This window comes from Mauremys mutica, chromosome 2 (genome assembly GCF_020497125.1).
Source record: "Mauremys mutica isolate MM-2020 ecotype Southern chromosome 2, ASM2049712v1, whole genome shotgun sequence".
Taxonomy (NCBI): Eukaryota; Metazoa; Chordata; order Testudines; family Geoemydidae; genus Mauremys; species Mauremys mutica.
This window is the reverse complement of record NC_059073.1, coordinates 152,208,531-152,226,662: the sequence shown is the minus strand read 5'-3', so window position 1 is coordinate 152,226,662 and position 18,132 is coordinate 152,208,531. Positions and strand designations below refer to the sequence as shown.

The 18,132-nt window shown below is 42.4% G+C and overlaps 1 protein-coding gene across 3 annotated transcripts in view; it reads right to left on the bottom strand.

Moving 5' to 3' along the window:
* Positions 1-18,132, bottom strand: part of CDH12 (cadherin 12) — a 914,698-nt gene that overhangs the window by 51,336 nt on the left and 845,230 nt on the right. For all 3 annotated transcript variants that reach the window (XM_045005599.1, XM_045005600.1, XM_045005601.1), the window contains one exon: positions 1,740-1,927. In XM_045005599.1, the coding sequence (XP_044861534.1) occupies positions 1,740-1,927 (188 nt within the window). The remainder of the gene's footprint in view (positions 1-1,739; positions 1,928-18,132) is intronic.

Sequence of the window (18,132 nt, the reverse complement as noted above, 5' to 3'; positions counted from 1 at the left end):
ACAGATGGTGTTTCTGAAATGAAATCTGCTCCCTGGGAACCTGAGAATGGCTGAATGAAATTGACATTCTTGTTAATTTCAGTGCTACCCCAGAACCCTAGCCTCTAGGCTCTAACAACCCTGAGAGCTTTAGCTAGAGCTAGGGTTCTCAGGGCTTTCAGGCTCCCTGCTGTGGAGCTGGATGCCAACCCCTAGTAAGAGCTTGGGCTCCTATGACTTTCAGAAGTGATGGTAGAGACATGGCAGGCTTCTCTGTTCCAGGGCAGGGGGAATGTGAGGGGGCTAGTGGCCTGGCTCTTTGCCTTTGCAGTCTTCCAGGAAAGATTTTGTCAATTTCACTGCAAAAGTGAAATTCACAATAGCCATACAGAAGGGCAGTCAGGGAGCCATCCTTCTTGACCTCCCCCCGCAAAAAACCAAAACAAAACAGAAAAATGAATTGTTTGGTCAAACTGAAATTCTCTCACATTAAAAATTAGTTTTGTGAAAAGGGGACATTTTTCATCAGAAAATCATTGCAACAGAAAATATGTTGACCACGTCTACATGGAAGCCACTTAAGACGTTATCTACACTGGTCTTTTTTTTTTTGCACTAGTGTAGTTGCATCAGTGCAAACCCTTGTACGCATGTGTTGCTCCAGTGCGGGAAAATTTTTCAAATAGTGCAGCCTATCCCTTCTTCAAATTTTTTTGCACAAGTGCAGTGTGTATACACTGTGGGGCAGCTGCATTGCTGAAGCTACACCGTTGTGCAAACCTCTCTCCCTCCCCTCACACACAGCATAATAGAGGCTTAAGAGAAAACCCAGGGCCAGGGAGAATTTAATCTTATCTAAAGCCTACTATGCCTGCTCAAATTTGTTTTTCCAATCAATCATTTATACTCATTATTGGTTCAAACTTGGCATCTGGTGTCCCTCACTGTGTTTTTACAAGTTCAAAATGTAGCTGTTTTTGAGGTATCTGCTCAGGCAAATGGGTAATCAGAATTTTCCTAAAGTGAGAGACGTAATTTTTCCAATAATTCATCAGTTAAAAATGACAAAAGATTATATCCAAACTTTTGCAAATGAAGAAGGAAAAAAAAGGCTGTCCTGGAAATGATGAGGTATGGAAATGAAAGCTTGAATCAGGTATTGGGTGATAAACTGCAGGTGACCTTGTCCTTTGATTAAAGGTCAACAAAAGATTATAACGGAAGACAGACCAGCAGGGAGCAAACCGCCATGGTTGAAGTACCTGGAAGGAACCTCTCCGCACCAGGTAGGTGGAAGATCTACTTGGAGAAACATGTGGCATAGGCAGGGGTAGAAACCTTACTGGGAAGAGGCTATAAAACTCATCTTGAATAAATTAATAAAATAAAACAATGTCAAAATCTTAGTAAAATGTTATGATTGACCTGGAATTACATATTTTCCAAAATTTCATAGTGTGGGAAATTTTGGCTTTTTGTTCTGAATTAGAACATTTTTTAAAATGTCCAAATATCCTGAAGTATGGAAATGTTGGTTCCTGACCAGCTCTAATAATTAGTACATAAATAAAACTGATGTGCCATAGGTCATTGTTGATTGTGTGTGACACAATAGGTGAAGTTCTGGCTCCACTGATGTCCATGAGATCTTTGCCATGGATTTCAATGGTACTAAGATTTCACCCTATATGACACATATCATGTTCAGTTGTATGACTCATTTTCAAATTTCAGCCACTAGATTTGTAGTAAATGAATACCTTTTTCAGTTTGATGACCCCTTCCTGGGTGTTCTCATCTGTAGTGATGTCAAATAAATTCCCTCCATCTCCTGGGACAATGTTGTATTCAATTTCTGCATTTTTCCCAAAGTCAGGATCCACAGCTCTGATTCTTCCAATGGCTGAACCAACAAGTGAGGACTCGGGTACTTTCAAATGGAAGATACCTGAGAGAAAGTGTTAAACAATATTTTTTGGGAGTTAACACAATACACTTGATCAGGAAAAAGCATCCTGAATCAAACTAAACCAGCCTTTGTAAAGATGATGTGCTCACAGCAAGATCGGGTTAGAAAAAGACATATCATGTGACAAGTTAAACATGGTACAGTTAAATTCCCAGAGCCCCCAAATATGGGTTTACGAACCCTGGAGAGCTTAATTGTATGTTTTAAAAATCTGTCTATTGTGGCAAATTGCTGGCACTATTATGACGGGTCTCGCACTCTCTTCTTTGTGGGGGGTTCAGGGCACCATTTCTTGCCCCTAAATTGGAATATTAATTGCCCCACTAGTGTCCTAGAGGGGGGGAGTGGAGAGGCAGGGACCTGGGCCCGCCCTCTACTCCAGGTCCCAGCCCAGGGGCCCTGAGGATAGTGGTGAACCACTTGAACTGACGGTTCCTTCCCCTGGGCTACTTCCCTCTCCTGCCCTTCAGCTTGTGGGGGGCTTCCTGCCCTCCCTCTGCACAAGCCAGGTGCCCCTTACCTAGGACTTCTTAGCCCACCACAGCACTTCTCCAAACTGTTCTCTGCTTCAACACCAAATCTTTCTACTCCAACTCCTCCAAACTGTTCTCTGCTCCAACACCCATCCTTTCTGCTCCTACTCCCACACTGTCTGATTGAAGCATGGGTTTTTATCATGTGACTGACTGCAGGTGCTCTAATTGGCTTCAGGTGCTCTAATTGGCGTCAGGTGCTCTAGATAATCTATAGCAAACTTTCTTCCCCTTACAGGGAATAAGACTCCCTTCTAGCCCTCTGGCCATGCTGTATCACACTATAAATATTGACTCTTTTTAATTTGTAGTTAGTGCATGTTTATGAGCATTACTACATAGTCTATTGAAGATGTTTTAATTAATGTAAGCCCTGTGGCCTGAAGACTTAGACTGAAAAGAGGTCACTACAATCGTCTGTTAGTGAAAATGGGAGTGTCCCAGAGGTGCTTAAGAGCTGGGACTCCACTGACAAGGGAGTTGGAGAGCTGACATCTGTTGGAGAGCAAAGAGAGTAGACAGAAAGGGCTAGGCCTCATTTTACATTTCAGTTTTGTGATGGTTTGGCACATTGTGGTTAAAATTCAGTTATATTTTGAATATGAGGGACAACAAAATGGAATTAACATTCTTGGGAAATGCAAGGCCAAAACACTGATATTAAATATGCCTGGGCTTACCCTAACTGACACTGCTGTCAGGCACTATTAGGTCAGGGAACCTGGACAAAGCAGAGGAAGAGAGGGAGAGGGAGAGGAAAAAGAAAAAGACTGTTTTCTGCTACTGGGAGACCCTGTCTAGTGGTAAGGGCTCTGTCAAGGTCCTTGATATCAATGATCTCTCTCTAAGAGCTGAGCCATGCCTGCTATATTGTGGAGTGTGCAGACTGGTGGAAACTTCAAGGCAGTAGCGGCAGGTTGGTGGCAACAGATGGTATAGGGCAGCAGTGGCAGTAGCTGCAAGGTGGTGGATGGTGCCAAGTGGCAGCAGCAGTTGTTCTATGGTGACAGATGGCTCAGAGTGGTGGTGGCACCTTCGAGGGATGGACAGCATGGAGCAGCAGCAGTGATAAGCAGCTTGGTCTGAAACCTCAGAAAAAGCAGTAACCTACCCAAGTGATTCTGGGGTGGGCCTCCCTACCTAGCAATTAAAATAGAAATCATCCCCAGCTGAGTTACTTAGTTGCGCCTCTTACCAGCCCCACAGCACTGACCAACTAGAATCCTTGAACTTCTCCAATACAGGGCAGCTAACCATGAGTGGGAGCTGGGGAGCAGTTCCAGCACATGTATGACATCTAAAAGACATCAGCCACTCTCAATGGCCAAAGGAAGACTAAGGTCGGGATTAGTGTTCAGACACTTTAGAAAATGGAACCTGGAGCTGTTTACTTCTGCCAACACCTGGAAGAATAGTTAACATAATGTTGCAACAGCTAAATTTTGTTTTGTTTGGAAAACTGGATAGAGTTTATCCATCCATTTCACAGTGATGGCTAATGAAAAAATATAACTGCAGTAAGATTTGACCCTGTCACTTTAAATACCTGTGGAGTACCATATCCAGTAAATAGGACAGCAGATTTGTTACAGTGGGGAAAAAAAGTCAGATAGTGTGATTTATTTTTTTCTATTTCTCCATGACATTTTTCTCTGTCCGTGACTCACCTCATAGCAACATATGCTTTTTGGCCCCTGTCCCATGGTGCTCAGCCTAGCTTTCCACTCTGGGCATTATGACCTGGTGCACCAGGTCATACCACCACTCAGGTTTGGCCTGGCCTCTCTTTGTCATGACAGGGAGGCAGATCAAACCTGAGCCCACACACCTGTTAGATTCAATGTCTGGAGCAAAGACCTGGGCCCAACCCCACAGGATATAAGAGTGACTCCAGCTGTTCCCTACCATCATGTTCAGGCTGGGATTAGGGTTGTGGTCCCAGTAACGGAGAATGCTGAGTATAATGGTTGTTGCCTCCAGGGTGAGATGAGGAGGACATTCCTTATTAAAATCAGGCAGCTGTTCCAGCACATGTATGACTCTTACTAAATTTACCGTTAGTGCTCTGGGATTTTTGATAAAATTCAATCCTACCAATAAGTTATGCAATTTCTAGAGCAAAACACATAAAGCTTTCAGGTATTAACATATTAGCCACCAGAGGGTGTTCTTACTAAAATTTTAAGGCCGGACTTCTAAAGCTCCAATTGTACACACCAGGGCTTTTAATGTTCTTTTTCATTTGAAAAACCAGACAACCATGAATCAAACTACAATATTCATTCATAATTACACCCACTTGTGTATGCCTATGCAAATTTTGCTCTCACATAAAAAGGTGGCTTGGAACTGAGGCCAAAAATCATAATTAATATAACTTTCATAAAAGGGCTTCTGAATGCATTAATTCCACTCTAACAAATGGCTTCCCTTGAAAGCAATGGGAGTTTGGACATTGACTTCAACAGAAGTAGGCCAGTAATCAGGACAATGAGGCTTACCTTGAGGCATTACTGCTTGACTGAAGAGGAAGACAAATGTCTATAACATTAAACTTTAGCTTTTCTGCATTATTATTATTATTATTGACCTTTCAACAAAACCAAAACAAGTTTTGGCTTTTGTGTTTATTACGATAGTACTTAAGTATTAAAAAGCATGAAAATGACAGCAGCCTAAGGGCCAATATAGCTAACCTAGGCACTGCACAAACACAGAGTAGTAGATGGTCCCTGCCCTGAGGAATTTACAATCTATATATACCATCCAGATCCAGAGTGGGGGACGGAGTATAACACGCAGAGTGAACTATGAGATGGTGACAAATACCATGTTAGTGAAATTATTTTTTGGTGTGGGGAGGAAAGTTAACTTAGGAAGGAGACCAGATAAATGAAAAGAAAAGGGAAGGGAAGAAAAGGGTGAGGGAGCGGCCAGGGGAGAAGAGGGGAAGGAGTGGAGTGAAGCTCAGGTGTAGAGAGACCATTGGGGAGGGTAAGGAAGAGGGTTGGAGCAAACAGCCAATCAGCACAGGGCAGATAAAGTTCACTTAAAACTGTTGAAAGTTCTCTGAATAATGTCTAAAGGTCCCTGTTCTGGCTGCTTGTGACCCTACCAGTTGTAGTCTCAGAGTGGCTTCTCTCTGCAATTTTTCCACAGGAATGCATGGCTGAGGCATTGCTCCTAGACTGGTGGAGGGTTCCCCTGCATAGTTCTGGGTCCAGGAGAATGCTGGAGAGGCGGGGATCCTAGTGTTAATACATTTTAGTGAAGTCAAGCTCCTCTCTCTGCATTAAGAATAGGGTCTCAGAGCTCTTTTGAGTTGGTCATATATCATGATACTACAATATGTCTGCTGAAACTAATTTGCAATGTTAGGAGTTCAGTTCAGCAGATCCATATTGGCCTGGTTCACTTTATCACTCCCCTGATGCTCAACTGAACCGGGAAGGTGCTGGACTCTAGTTGCGCTGGATCACCGTCTTGCAGCTCTCTCGCTGTTTTTCCTTTGGCTTATCAATTTTTTTCATATATTGCTCTTTACATATGCAGATAGGTTAGACCAAACCTATAAAACTTTTAATTAAAAAAAGGAAGTGCCAACATAGGCAGCTTTGACTATATATGATAGAAACCTACAGAAGACTTCACCAAGGCAGTGGTTCAGTCACTCTTAACTGAGTGAATTCATAGCCCACCTAAAGGCAGGACAGGAGACATTCACAGTATTGAGAGAAGTTGGAGGGCTCCCTGCTTGGGGATGCAGGAGAGCCACCTCTTTGTTGGTTTTTAACTGCACAGTACATTTGGTGTCAACTTATTCAGCTTTGCAAAGTTTTGCAAAGAGAACCTCTCTCAAGGGATTCCATCAGTGCTACTAGATTAGGAACAAAGCTTTGCTCTCTTGTGAGTTAGCAACACACCAGCAATTATTCATATCTGTACTGTGGTACATGCATTATTTGCTTTCCTACTTGAGGGGGTACTGTGTAATTACGCACTGCCTGCCTTCTCCCTCCCTCTCAGGAGGCGTGGATGTGAGGACACAGTCTGGCTTCCATGATTAACAGAGAATCCCCAAGTGTAAAAAATTAGTTGGGTCAGCATCCCCATTTGGTACATTACCTGTATGGCTTTGTAGTATGCATGCACTAAGTAGTAAAAGATTGTGCAGATACTTTTCCACTATTTTTTCCCTTTTGATGTAACATGCTGAGATCTGTTTTTCAGCAGGAAAACAAAATAATGAGGCAAATAACAAGAAATGTCAAGTCAGACTAGGTTCAGCTATTTCTTAGTGGTATCTCACTGATTTAGATTAAGGAGTAAATTTTGTAAGTGGTGTACGGGAGGTACAATCACAAATCTTATTATTAGTTAATGAGATTTGAGCTCCACGTGGAAAGTTATTGCTAAAAGAAAAGAGAAACCTGACATCAACCAACAGGGTTTTATTTACTGTGCCTCCACTTAGCTTTAACTCTGTTGTCTGAGTTTTCCCAAAATATTTATGGGGAATATCACAAAAATCATTGTTGCAGCATTGCTCTGCCACAAGTTTAACAACCATAAAGCAAAGGAACACAAGAGACTGAATTTCCTCCCTCTTTCCCTAGTAGATATATTCTTAGTGAGCCGAAAAGCACTCAGATTCATTAAGAACAAAACATTACTTGATAAAATATTGTGCCTGGTTGTGAAGTGCATGGGACTTATATGGAGTCAAAGAAACTATACATTACTCATTTCAGATTGTTCAGGCTACATCCGTTTATTTTCAGTGACCTGACATTTTATCAGTTCCAGAAGTATAACAGTAGTAAAGCTAGGGTCATTCAGATTAATTTGAAATCGGAAGCGATCTTCAACTCTATCAGAATCAGATCCCTGAAGATGTACTATGTAACCACGCTGCCATCATGCGCCCATAATAGTACCTTCATAGCATGTGGAAGCGCTTAATGGTGATACCTTGAGAATATATTTCTAAAGTAAAAACAATGAACACAAATAATGTACATTTCTGACAAGACAGGAAAAAAAAAGCATCAACAGAGTATGAAAACAAACTTATGAAAACAAAACTTCTGTTTTTTCTCAAAAAATGCTTCTTTGTAAAGAAAAATGTGAATTAATATTGGATAATAAGGACTGCTTGTGAAAAAGACCAGAATGACCATTCAGGGAGAGATCTGGCCTGTCTTTAGATTATAATGTTCCACTGTAATGGATTTGCTGTGACACCTTTCTTTTGGTAAATTGTTATATTCAGTTCTGCCTGTATACAGTCCTGCATGTATTCACTGCACCACTATATTGAAATCAACCGGGATTAGCAGTCTGTTCAGCCTATTCCCTTACACTTTGGAGACCTTCTGTTGTCCTCCAGAGCCAACATGAAACATGGGACAAGCAGGACAGACAAGTTTATGCAGAAACTAGTTACACTGCAGAAGCATTTGTCACAAATGGGCAGTCTCCCAGGGCCATGGAGAACAGGGACTGACAGAAGAAACATGCTGATTTCAGAGCAATCTGTTTTCCTGTTTTCTTTATAACAGTAGCAGTGTGGGCGAGGGAAGGTGAATGCCTGGGTCTTGTTGGGAGAGTGGCAGTGCAGAAATTCAGCACATGCCTGTTCTATAAAGTGGCTAAACATACAGATTTAGCAAGAAATGCTTTTGTATAAGACTTGGTTCATGTAATCAGAGATAGGTGCTGACTTTTGTAAAGGGCAGGTGATTATGGGGAACTACCAGAGATACAGCAGATCAATCCCTTTCTGTTCTCAATCAGCACTAGGTCAGTTTTTGGCTATTTCTTCATTTGGTCACATTTAGCCAAGTATAGCCGTGAATTGGTATGATTTAGCCACAGGACAAGTCCTGTGTAGTATGGCCAGTGAGAGTGCAGGCTTCACCATAGCACCCTATCAACATCCCTCAACCCTAACCTGGCTCAAACTTGTAAACTGGTGTGAGATCTATTAGATTAAATGTTGGTGGACCTTGCTGTCATAGGTCTCACCCCCACTTGGAACTGTTGGGTTCCAATGTGGGGACCTGACTTGGTTTCCCTCTAAACTAAAATCCTAGTTTAGATCTAGTAAGCTGCCACCACTCAATCAGATATGTGGATTGAGACACAGTCCTTCCCCAAAATCCTAGGGGATTCCAAGAGCCCCAAATCCATGGAGTTCTTACACCCAGGAGAAATAAACCATTCCCCCTGCTTCCTCCCCCCTCCCTTTTCCTAGGAGAGATACCGGGATCTAACTACAGAGGGATACCTCCCCCTTCTCTTTCCCTGAGAATCCACCCAAGGAAAGACCAAACAAGTCCTTAATAGAAAAGAAAAGAATTTATTAAAGAATAAAAAGAAAGTAACTTGTCTCTGTAATCCAAGATAGAACCATACAGGGTCTAAATTTATCAATCTCTGGAGAGAATCCCCCCTCCTTTCTTTCTCAGTAAAAGCAAAGTAACAGCAAACAAGAATAAAGAATTTCCTTTAGCAAACACACAATTGCAAGTGTAGAAATCAAATTATAAGACTAATTCGCCTTTCTAATTAATACTCACTATTAAATAGTAGAAACTACTCCAGGAGAACTTGGAGACATGACTGACCTCTCTTAGATCCAAAGAGAGCTCTCACAAAGAACGCAGACAAAGGCTTCCCTCCACAGAGATTTGAAATTATCTCGTCTCTGATTGGTCCTCTGGTCAGGTGTTTCTCAGGTTACTGAGCTTGTTAACCCTTTCCAGGGAAAAGAGACCTTAACCCTGATCTGTTTATTTATGACACTTGCAAATCAAAGTTAGTGCGTCTAATCACAGAGCTATATAAACTGTCAATCTCAGCTGAGTTTGCCTGAAACTCAGCCTACACCCCACAGAAGTACGTAGCCAAAAACCCCTCCCCAAACCAGTGATTCTCTAGTTACGCTGCAAGGAGTTCAGGAATGTCTCAGGCTGCAGGCACAAAGAGAGGCAAAATGGTTTTCTACACCACAGCTGTCAAGAGCACATATTGGCAACCTACCCAGTTCTTAGTGTATGTTGTGAGTATGCAGGAGAATAGCAGATTGAGGAGGTATTTGCACTGTTCATGGAAAAAGGGGGGAGGTCGGGGCAATCTTGATACCACTGAAGATCTCAAGTCTAAAGACTAATGAAGAATCTCAGCTGGCCCCCAAAGACACTGACAAGGCCAAGGTGAGGGATGGGAATACAACCACCTGCTACATCCCACCCAGAAAGCTTCAAAAGCCCAGGATGGGATCCCAGATATTTTTGGGAGAGGGGCAAGGTTGTGTGAGTGAGGAGAGAACAGTGATGTTTGACTGAAACTCAGCCCAGGTGTGTAACACTTTTGGCTCAGTTGGGTTAAGCTTCACTTTCTGAGGCCTGAAACTACCTGAGTTCTGATGTGTTTTGTTTTTCACCACAAATATTTTTCTATACCTGGAGTTAGTGGATGTGTCTCCATTGATTTCTAGTTTGGACTTGGATCAGAGCCTTTATGCCCAGTCAACCCTTGGTATGCCTGCCAGAAAAGTTGTCAGCTATGATAAGAACAATGACCTGAGATCACCATTTCATTTCACAAAGACCAGCAAACAGCCATTAGATGGTATCATAGCCAAGTCACTAACAACAGGGGCAGGATCCACACTGTCTTTCAGTATAATGGCTATAAATCTCATTAACAAACCTCTGGGCCTCTAGTCATCCACAAAAGTGCTTTTATGTGTGTAAAATTATCCTTTCCTGCTGTTTCTTCAGCTATATTTATTTTAGCTTTTTTTTTAAAAAAAAAAGTAATATCCAAAGCACTGTTTGAACACTATTAATGCCATGTAATAGACAACCTAACAACAAATCATTCCTACTGTAAGCTTTCTCTTTGATCCAGATCTCATTTGTTGTTGTGGGAGGAAGGTTGTATGTTTGTTTGGCAGAATTTTCAATTTATTATGAATCTTGAAATGCTAATATTCAAAAGCAACCTAATTGAAAAGAGAACCATCCCTCGAAAAATAAAATGAAAACAAATATTGTGCTTCTTGTTAGCTTTACCCACCAAGACATCTCAATTACTCAATCCACAATGGCATCAGAGATGTTTGGGCAAGTTTTTTGAGGTGACATTTGCCTGATTTAAGGAGAATCCAGGAAGAATGGTCAATGTTTGATGGTTACTTGCCTATAGTCTAATATAATTTGTTCTAGTACTGACAAATGTAAAAGGTAAAATAAAATAATTACTTGGCACTTACATAGTGGGCACAATTCACATTTTTTAATCAGTTGTGATAATATTGTTTAAGTAGCTATTCCTGGTACTTATGGGAATAGCTGCTCAATACTATTACAATCTCCCCCTCATAGGACTTTGTCTTTCAGAGCTTTCTTGGGGGGGAGGGGGAAACCCATCAATTGCAGTTCATGAGAATTTTCTGGAACCAGGACTACAGGATCTAGAAGTCCGATCAACTATTGGGGATCCTTAGGTGCTGAAAAATAGACACAGGCCTATAAACCTTTCTTAACTGGTCCCTTACTGCATTTCTCCTGGGGATATTGAGGTATCTTTGAAATAAAAAAGTCAGAAGACAAAGATAAGAGTGGTATTGAGGTCACCAAACTTGTCAGCCTGGTTTTAGTTTTACAAAGCCAAATTTAATGTTCAGATTCAAGGCCCATTTATCTAAACTTCCATGGGGTGGGCAGATGGGAGGGGAAGGAAAGGCCTGCAGGAGGAAGACTGAGGCCTGAAACTATGGAAATAGTCTTATCTGGCCTGCTGGTATCATTACCTTTGTGTGAGCTATTGCTCAATGGCTTCATGGACTACCTGGAGAGGATGGGAAGGGAGTGCTGTTCTGCATGGGAGCCATTACACTAATGCTATGAAAAGAGGAACGTGTGTGTGTGTATATATAGTTATTTAATACCAAGAGCACCATTTACTAACACACATGAACAATACAACATATTCTCACATTAGTAAGTTCAATTAAGTTGTTGTTACGCACTGAAAATTGATTCTGAAGTACAGCTTTTAAAAGAACAGGTGAGAAGCAGTTTCCCCAAATTATTGTGGATCTGTGCTGCCTGAGAGGAGGGCAAATTAACTACTTACAACTGGACTATTGCCTTAAATGATATAGGAGAGCTGGCTGGGCATATGTGTAACTACTTGGTGTCCTGTACAATTACCTGATTTCTACACAGGTTTTTCAGGTATGATTTTGAAAACTAATTTTTGAAAATCTGGTCAATATTTTTGCCTATAGCAAAATATTACTCTGGTAAGGTAAGCCATATGGGACAGTGGTCTAACGGACAATGGGAACTCCTGAAATCAATTCTCTGTTCTGTACTATGTGGCACAGACCACAGTTAATCACCGTGTGTCAGTTTCCTCACCTGGAAAATGGGGATAATTCAGAGGAAAAAACAATCGTAATTTTAAACAAAGTTCACTACCTAACTTTGGAGTTAATAACTTGTTTATACCAAATAACATTATAGGATAAAAAAGCAAATCATTTAAAGTATGCAAATAAACAGGTAAAGGAAAAGGGATAAAAAACACATAGTCCGCATAATCTCTTAAATAAGTGTACACTAAGAACAGCAGTAATGATTACCTGATTCAGAAGGGTCATGGTAGGATAATGTTAATTAATACTTGTTTAGCACTTTGAAAGAGTCCACTGAAGTCCACAGAAAACTCTCACTGACTTCAATGGGGTTTGGATCAGTCCCTTTTTTATTTTATTTTTTTAGTTTCTTGGGTTTTTTTCACAATCTGAAATAAAAGCCATCTAGACTAAAAAATATGTATTTTCTTTATTAAATGGGAAAACATAATGTCTTCCATTGACATAGTTTACACCAGAGATTTTAAAACATAAGAACATAAGAATGGCCATACTGGGTCAGACCAAAGGTCCATCCAGCCCGGTATCCTGTCTACTGACAGTGGCCAATGCCAGGTGTCCCAGAGGGAGTGAACCTAACAAGTAATGATTAAGTGATCTCTCTCCTGCCATCCATCTCCATCCTCTGACAAACAGAAGCTAGGGACACCATGCATATGACGTTAAGCACAAATGTGAACAATATGGCAAGATTTATTTCCTCTTAATTCTAAAGATTTTAATCAAACATTTCTATGTAAGTATTTCTATAATGTGTATAAAGCACCATAAAGATGTACGGTGCTTAATAGACACAAAAAAAGATTATGCTCAGAAGTAACCAACCTTGTTTCAAAATTTTCATGAAAAATTGGAAAAATAGCATTGGTGCTGGGGAGTCCACTATATTACCATGGAGGAAAAACACAACTTTGTGTATCCCTTCTATAGAACTTAAACAGTATGGTATATGAGACCACCAAAGTGATAAAAATATATTGCCTGGAATGGAACATGGAGTTTGTGCTGCTCTGATTAATATTTTAGTACATTGCTTCTTAACATCTTGTGGAAGCACTTTTCATACTTTCTCCATCACTACAGAACCACAAATAACAAAATTTTTATTAACCCATCATCTCTTAATATTCTTTTCCTGATATCTCACACTTGTATTGCAAACAAGAATGTTTATTATGGAACCATAACTTGCACATTCCATTACGCACAATTCTACAGTCAGTTTCTACTATGGAGAAATGTCCACTTCTTTTCAGCAAATTGTGTGCACAGGGTCTGAAACAGAAAATAAGATTTAAGATGTATCTAGATGTAATTATCCATATATATGTGATTACAAATACAAAATGTAGTTAACCTGCTTAAGTTATGACTTTTCTGTATGCAGTTTCTTTAGGCTAATTTTCTCTGCAGATTTTCACTTTAAAAGTGAGATGTAGTCAGAAAAATAACTCTAAAATTGGGATGGTGGGATTTCACGTTTGTTCATTTTGACTCCCAGAACAAATGTAATCAATTTACTGACAATGACAAAAAATTTTCAAACTTGTGTGTCTAAAAGGTGAGTTTCTGCAACTCCCACTGAAGCCAATGAGAGCTGTAGGGGCTCAGCCTTTTGAAAATCAAAGCACCTATTTAGGTGACTAAATATGGATTTGAACACCTTCCTTTGAAAATATTGGCCATCACCTTTTGTACAAACTGGCTGTGTAAGTCACTGAAAGAAAAAAAAAGTTACCTATCTTTCTGTAACTGTTGTTCTTCAAGGTGTGTTGCAAATGTCCATTCCATTGTAGGTGTACAGTTGTTGGAGAAATGTTTCCATCAGTAGTACCTGTCAGGGCAGCTTCAATACCCTTTGCTGTTGTGCGCCATCACATGCAGGTATGAGGGGATGGAGCTGCACTCGTCAATCTTCCCTGTTCCTTCTGACCGGAAGGGAGGGATTGCAAGTCATAGATTGGACATGCGCAACACATCTCGAAGAACAACAATCAAGGAAAGGTAGGTAGCTGTTTTTTCTTCAGTGATTGAACATAATCATTCCTCTGCAGCATGGGGCATGGGTCACTTGCTGGAGGATTCTCTGCAGCTTGAGGTCTTCAAACCACAATTTGAAGACTTCAGTAACTCAGACATAGGTTAGGGGTTTGTTATAGAAGTGGATGGGTAAGATTCTGTGGCCTGCTTTCTGCAGGAGGTCAGACTAGATGTTCATAATGGTCCCTTCTGACCTTAAAGTCTATGAGTCTATGAGGTGACTCTCGAGTAGATTACCGTGGAGGTGGGCTTGTAGTTTATCTGAACAGTGACTGTAGAACAACACATCCAAGACTGGCAGTGTTCCTGAACTGATGGGAAATGGAATAATGAACAGCAAAAGTGTAAACTGACGACCAAGTCCAGTTTGGCAAATATCTCAAATAGGTACTTGTTTGAAGAAAGCTGCTAAACCTGCTTGTGCTCTTGTTGAATGGGCCAACACTCTAAGACAGGGATCGTCAGCCTTTGGCATGCGGCCCGTTAAGGAAATCTGCTGGCGAGCTGGGATGGTTTGTTTACCTGCAGCGCCCGCAGGTTCGGCTGATTGCAGCTCCTACTAGCTGTGGTTCATCGTTCCAGACCAATAGGGGCTGTGGGAAACGGACCCCAGCACATCCCTCAGCCCACGCTGCTTCCCACAGCTCCCATTGGCCTGGAACAGTGAATCGTGGCCAGTGGGAGCCGCAATCAGCCGAACCTGTGGACGCTGCAGGTAAACACACCATCCCGGCTCGCCAGTGGATTTCCTTAATGTGCCATGTGCCAAAAGCTGCTAATCCCTGCTCTCAGAGGTGGCATGACATGAACTAACTGGTAGCTCAAATTCAAGAAGAAATCCAGGAGGAAACCCTCTGAGTAGAAACTGGTTGGCCTTTCACTCTGCCTCAACTGTGACAAATAACTGAGATGAGGGTCTAAAAAACACCTGGTCTGGTCCAAGTAGAAGACTAAATCTCTTTTCACATCCAATGAATATGTGTGAGGATTCAGGAAGAAAGCTGGCAAATACATTGCCTGGTTAATGTGGAAACTGGAAGCCACCTTTGTCAAGAATGTTGGGTGAGGGCAGAGGTAAACATTATCCTCATGGAAAACTGTAGAAGGAGGCTCTGAGACAAAATCTCTCAACTCACCCACATCCATAGAGAGGTGCAGTAGGGAGCAAGCAGCAAGAGATTCAAATGGTGACGCCATTAATGTTGTTAGTACCAGACTGAGATCACATGGGGAAACAGGTTTTGCATGTGTGGCTATAACAAATTTAACACTTTTAGAAATCTGATAGCTATGGGATTGGGAAAAAAGGGTGGAAAGCTGAAATATCTACCAAATGTACATTAATAGAACTAACTGTCAGACCTTGATGTTGATGGAAGCTTGCACTGGATAGGCACATTTTTGTTGAAACCAAATAGAAAAAAAAGTTTCCATTTGTCCAGGAGTTAGCTGTCTCCCTACCTGGGGGAAAGGATCACTAGCCTGCCAACTACGTCAGCCATCTGGGAGTAAGAGCCTGGGACCACGACAAGATGCCTCCAAAGATGGGACTCTACAGAAAGGAAGCCACCCAGCAAACTGGAATAGAGAGGCCCAGTAGTGCTGGAACTAGGGGTGTTGCCATACACCCTGATTTGGAATAGTAATAACAAACACCAAATACACGGTTTCCATGATTAGCACCCTTACTATAAAAATTGTTCCAGCACTCATGGAGGGCCACACCTCAGACTGAAAAGACTGGTAGGGAGTAACCCAGTGCAGCAGATTCTGACTCCTTACGCCCCTGGCCTTAAAGACTGAATCTCCTCAACCATGCCAGGGCTGAGAGCCAAGCCCTCTAACCACTAGGCCACCCATCCCTCCAAACCATCTATTACACTCCCTCTAGAAGGTGAGATTGGACTGACCACTGAAGAATGGTGTCATGAGAGTAGTCTCTGAAGAGGGACATGGAAGGGCATGGGAAGGGAAGAGAAAAACAAATTTAGGGCATATCCCAGATCCACTGTGGTTAGGACCCATCGATCCAATGTGATGTGAGTTCAAGCACAGAGGAATTGAGATAGACAATTGGAAAACATTTGGGTAGGAACAGAGGGGTCTGTAGGAATTGGTATATTGCTTTCGACAAACATGTTTAGTTTGGGCTGCTGGTTTAGAGGAACCTTCTATTGCAGAGGAGGAGGAGATGGGAGGTGGTCACCTCCTATCATTCCTGCCCCTTTTTCTTGACAAGGTATAAGCCAAGGTATAAAGTTCTGATATCTGTGAGCCTGCTGGGGCTGGAATGGCTTCCTCTTTGTCCCTGATGTATAGATTCCAAGTGACTTCAGAGTTGCCCTGGAATCTTACAGGCAAGTAGCCAATCATCCATCTTTTCCAGAAAGAAGGAGGGACCTTCAAAGGACAGATCTTGGATGGTCTGCTGTACTTCAGAAGGGAGATTGGAAGACTACAACTATGAACGTCTCCCCATAGATATGGCAGACAACATGGATTGAACTCCTGAGTCTGCCATGTCCAAACTATCCTGGCCACTAGCTAGCCCTCTTCCACCATCACACTAAATTCCTGATAGAGACTTCCAGTAACTTGTCTTTAAACTTCATGATGTTTTTACACAAAGTGAAGTCATCACGAATAAGAAGTTGCAGCCATCCCCTTGAATAAAATTTACAGCCAAACAAGTGAAGTCTATTTGACTCCTTCCCCTTCAGTGTCGATGCTTGGTACCCCTGCCTCTCCTGCTTGTTAGCTGCTGCCACCACCAAAGAGCCTGGGGGATGGTGGATGGTAGAGTAGAGGGACATAGAAGGGACATAGTATCTCCTCTAACCATTTTGCTGTAGGAAGGAGGGATCTGCCAGGGTGTTTTGATCAGCTCCTGAATTGCTTCATTAATCAGAAGTGCTACACTGGAGGGCCCTGTTGAAGCTAATATGCCCACTAGCATGTGGGATTTCTTGCAGATCTCATCCACCTGAACAGGTGCAGCTCTATGTATTTTGCCATCCCAAGCACGGTAGTCAGGTGGCTTTCGGCGGCACACATGCGGGAGGTCTGCTGGTAACGCGGATTCGGCAGGAGGTCTGCTGGTCCCGCACCTTCGGTGTACCTGCCGACGAATTGCCGCCGAAACAATGGGACTGGCGGACCTCCTACAGACATGCCGCTGAAGGCAGCCTGACTGCTGCCCTCATGGCGACCGGCAGGTCACCTGCTGCGGCTTGCCGCCCCAGTCACGCGCTTGGTGCACTGGTGCTTGGAGCCGCCCCTGCACCTGAATGTGTAACACTGAGGCCACCCTTTTAGGCAGTTCTTGGTGAGTTCTTGTAATCCTCTGTTGGCAGTGAATCGCTCACCATCTCTCCAGTCTCATCTGGTGATAAGAATGAAGACACACCAAGATGTTGAGGATAATGTTGTCTGTGGTGCTGATAATCTTGGTTCATCCTTGAGGAAGTCAACTCAAGTGGGTGAGGGGAAGTTCTAGCAGGGGGAGGGTCACTCTAAGGTGTCCACAAGGGCCATTGACATGGTGATGGTGGGCCCCATGCTTGCGCAGACCATTGCCCCTTATTTATTTATCTATCTATTGTTTGCATATTTGCTGAGCCCAGCAATAGTGTTTTTAGTGGCCAAATGGAGCTTTGAGAGCCCACTATTGAATTTGGTTAGTGGGCACTCCTCAACAATGTGTATCATTATTTGATCTGTGCCATGGGTGCCGCTTGGATTGTCTCAAAGACCCCAATGGTGCTGGTTGGCTGCACAGAGGCCTGGCCCAGTCGGGAATCTGTTAAGAAGGGCCCACTGATGATACAGAAGGTTGAAACTGGGTGATATTGAGATCTTACTTCTGGGACTGACCCGAAGGCTGTGATGGAGGGTATGCATCCCATCTCACATGGAACACACAAGACCCCATCTCCAACTGCAAAGAAGATAACTCAGAGTATTGTGATAATAGTGGAGCAGATCCTGTGTGGACAGCAAAGAGCTGAGCCTGGGTTTGGCAGTACCAGAGATATTAACAGTGATTTGCCTCTGGATTTTACCAGCCTCTTTGATACCAGAAGTGTAGAGGGTATTGATACCATATGGTCTGAGGAGCTAGTATAGGAAACACAGTCACTGGTATTGGCTGAAACCCTTCC